Raw genomic sequence first — 4,107 nt, forward strand, 5'->3', positions numbered from 1 at the left:
TTTTATTTTTTAATTATTCTGTTTCTATCTTTTCCTTTTCATAGGTACTAGGCAGCAGACCACTCACGTGGCTTTTATTTATTTATTTTCTAATATAGGCTAATCAATTTTTTGTGAATAACCATATCTTTGAACTTATTTTATTGTTTAGTCCACAGTTGCCGTGTAATGCATGAACCATGAACCTGTGACACTTTTTTTTTTATAAAGTATTTTTTTTAGTTTCAACATCATTAACATGTTATAAAATGTTCTTTCCGCCCAAACCAAATAAATGAGCTAAGTTGCCTACACAACTAACATAGAAAAGATGTCTCTATTTGGGAAAGTAGAGGCTGAAGTAGAGGTTAAGGCTTCAGCAAATAGGTTTCACGAGGTTAATAGCAAGAGAGTAGCTGAGGTACCGAAACTTAGCCCTAACTTTATACAAAGTGTTGATTTGGTTGAAGGAGAATGGGGACAAGAGGGCTCTGTCATTTGCTGGTATTTTCTCTTCGGTAAGTCAATCAAGATTTGTTGTTGATCATGTCTTATGGATTCTTGAAATATTTTCACATTTTATACAATACTTGCCCTTACAAATGCTTATAGCCCGATCAACGTACTGTGTATGTCATAGATTTGTTGATGATTGTGCTGATAACTTGGTGGGAAAAAAATGGAATTGTATTTTGTTGTTGGGTGAGCTGATGTTTTTTCATAATTTTTCTTCAAACTAAATCAGACAAAAATCCATAAAAGGAAGGGTTTACGTTTTAAATTTTTTTTTGGAGCAAATTACACCCCTTCCTTTTGAGGTTCGGGAAAATGATACTCACCCACAATATACATACATATATATATATATACATATTATTTTTTTTTTTTGAGATAAACAATAGAACACCCACTCACAAACTTGAAAGGAAAATAAAATACTTCCCTCTCTTGAGATTTGAAATAAATAACACTTTCTCCTTTCTGTTAATATTTGTAACTGAATATTCTAACTTTTTAAAAGATTATCTTTACCAAAGTTTAACTATGGATAGAAAAAAGAGCATTCACATAAAATAAAAAATGAAAAGAGCATATTATAAAACATGTTGCTTAAGCGGATTTTTTAGTCTCTTTTAGTACCTTTCCAATTAATATTGTTAAAGTTTGATGATTCTTTTAGATTTTTTAATCGCACCCCTCACCAATACTTTGAATCAATATAGTGATTTTGGACAAGCATATCCTATAGCCAATAAATTTGAAAAAAATCACTATAGCAAATTGACTTAAATCAGAGTTATCAACATGCCACACACATAAATAAAAAAAAAAAAAAAAAAAGAGTTCCAAAACAAGTTTGCACTCCATTTGCAAACACAAAAAGGTGTCAAAGTGTCTAATAATCACTAGCAATTTTTGCACTCCTACAAGGTCGGTTTTCAAAACTTGTCTTCCCTTTCTTCCTTAAGCTTGGTCACTATCTTGTTGAACCATGTGTAATTCTTTTTTCCTTGCTAGAAATGTCAAATGCCAAAGATGTTTGTCAGATGCCACAGAATTTACATAGGTGCATGCATATATGTTTATCAAAGTGTTGTTGAGTTGCAATTTTATTTCATTGCAATCTATTTTTTTAGACCACATTTTCATTGCATAGGATATCTATTTATAGATGTATTAAGCTAGTTTTAAAGATTCATAGTACAAGAGAAACTCTAGCTAGAAGTTCAAATCAATTATTTTTCTTCATGAAAGTTAAGTGAGGTGCCAATAGCTAATGGCTTCTATTGTCTTTTTACATTTACTCCTTTTTGTCGAGTAATATTTTATAATTAATTTTATATTTACCGCTTTTTTTTATACCATTATATTTTATTGCTTATAAATATAGTTTTATGATAGATAATAATTCATTAAAAAAAAAAGCAGGATTTGAAATCCAATTATTATTGTTTATGTAGTAGGGAATATAAAAAAATAGAATAAATTTTATATAAAATATCACAAAGAAAACAAACAACAAAAGTCTAAATTATATAAGCTAAGTGGGGATGGGGTTGTAACAATAATAAATAAGGAGGTAGATGGGAAAGGTGAAGCATCACCAAGAAAAACAAACCACAAAAGTCCAAATGTTTGTACAATTGATTGTGTTTTTGTTTCTCTTTTAGATGGGAAAGCTGTAATGTCTAAGGAGGTAATCGAAACCATTGATGACAAAAACCATTCAGTCACTTTCAAGGTGATTGGAGGAATACTCAAGGAGATGTATAAGAGTTTCAAATTCATTATTCAAGTCACTCCAAAGGGTGAGGGGAGCTTGGTCCACTGGACTTTGGAATATGAGAAATTGAATGCCGATGGCCCTGACGCAAGCTCAATGCTTCAGTTCGCAGTTGGTCAGACCAAAGATGTTGATGCTCATCTTGCCCTCGAATAGCTTTGCAGAAAGATTACAGCTTGATGCGTATTAATAAGCACAATGTATTTGTGTAAAATAAAATTTCTGGGAGCTTTAAAGACTTTCTTATAAATAGAGCTTCCCATATTGCCTGCTGCATCATGTTATATTTGTAATGTAATTTACTAAGGAATTATATCTAAACTTTACCACAAAAAAAAATTGCTTGTTTACCAATATTTTGAAAATTCTATCCACAAATTAAATTAAAGAAAAAAAATTATACTTCATAAAGAATAAGGCTTCAAATTTGTGCCAGATGGACAATTGAGCTACAAGGCTTGCGACTTGATTCTATTATGAATTGAAATTTCAAAGAGATGGAACTACAATAAGGACTTCAAGGGGGCCAAATAGTGATGATTTACTGCAAACATAGCAAATACTAAAGACAAACTACTCAATTCCTCATTGACTGACCTAGGGGTTTGCCAAGAAGGCTCTGAGTATTGAGTTTTTTTTTTTTAGAAGCTGATTACTAAGTTAGTGAATCAATAAGAAATGAACCATGAAAAGTCTAAAATCAAAGAAGCAAAACTAAGTCCATGACTCAGTATAAGAGCTTCACAGAGTACAAGAGCTTGTGATAAAGAGATTTTTTATCCATATGTCTAGGGGTGGCAGTCTAGGGGTGGCAAATGGGTGGGTTTTGGGTTGTATCATAAATGGGTCAAGTACATAGTTACTCATCTATTAATTTATTATCAATTTAAATATAAATTAATTATCCATTACCCACCGAACCCATTTAATCTAGTAATTTGCCCATTTAACCAAAAATGACCCAAACATCCCTAGAACTACCAAATTTGTACGTTTTTAGACCCCTTAAAACACAACCAGTTTAACTTAGTTATTTAGCCAAGTGATTAACTTAGGTAAATTATGCAGATCTAGGTTAATACATATAAATCATATCATGCAAAGTAGCGAAAATATAAATAACATAATGATATGATGACCCAGGAAAACCAAACCGGTAAAAAACCTGGAGAGGATTTAACCTAGCTATCCTCAAGGTAAAATTAAATCTATTATGAAAGAATTGAAGTTTACACAATAGTGACTTAGACCACTAACATCCTATTGCTACCTCGAGTAGGAAACTTACTATCACGACCACGTGACAGCTTCGAGTCCACGGATTACTTCTTTCTTGGATTCCCAGCAAGCACAAGCATTTCTGCTTGTATATCTTTAAGCTCTTGAATCTGTAACTAAATTGATCACTAAGCTCTTGACATCAATCTAGATCTTGATAACCCTAAGTATATGTAAAGGCAAACACCTCTAGATCTCACAAAAGATTCACACACACAGCATAAAAAGCATCATTAAAACGTGGCTAGGGTTTTCCCTTTTATACCTAGGGCAAAACATAAAACCCTACACTTAAAACGAGCTTGGGCTGAGTTGGAAAATTCTGCAGAAAAACAATCTGCACGAGCTTCGATCGATCGAGTCTAATTTTCGATCGATTGAGCCAGGCAGATTTACACAATAAATCCTGCAGAACACTCGATTCCAACTTTACAACTTAAACATACTTTGAGCAAGTCTAAAACAAGACTAAACATTTTGATCATGATTTGCCAACATTACAAATTGAAGTTCTAGTACATTTAAACCTAAAGTCTTAGGAACCTAACAAACTCCCCTTTTGACAA

At 32.2% G+C, this 4,107-nt stretch overlaps 1 protein-coding gene across 1 annotated transcript; it reads left to right on the plus strand.

Annotated features, from left to right (window-relative positions):
• Positions 1 to 257: 257 nt before the first annotated feature.
• Positions 258 to 2,541, plus strand: LOC142634321 (MLP-like protein 43). Its single transcript, XM_075808619.1, has 2 exons — positions 258 to 497; positions 2,151 to 2,541. The coding sequence occupies exons 1-2, from the start codon at positions 311 to 313 to the stop codon at positions 2,417 to 2,419; spliced, it is 456 nt and encodes a 151-aa protein (XP_075664734.1). The 5' UTR covers positions 258 to 310; the 3' UTR covers positions 2,420 to 2,541.
• The last annotated feature ends 1,566 nt before the right edge of the window (positions 2,542 to 4,107 follow it).

The sequence above is a fragment of the Castanea sativa genome, chromosome 5 (assembly GCF_040712315.1).
Source record: "Castanea sativa cultivar Marrone di Chiusa Pesio chromosome 5, ASM4071231v1".
Taxonomy (NCBI): Eukaryota; Viridiplantae; Streptophyta; class Magnoliopsida; order Fagales; family Fagaceae; genus Castanea; species Castanea sativa.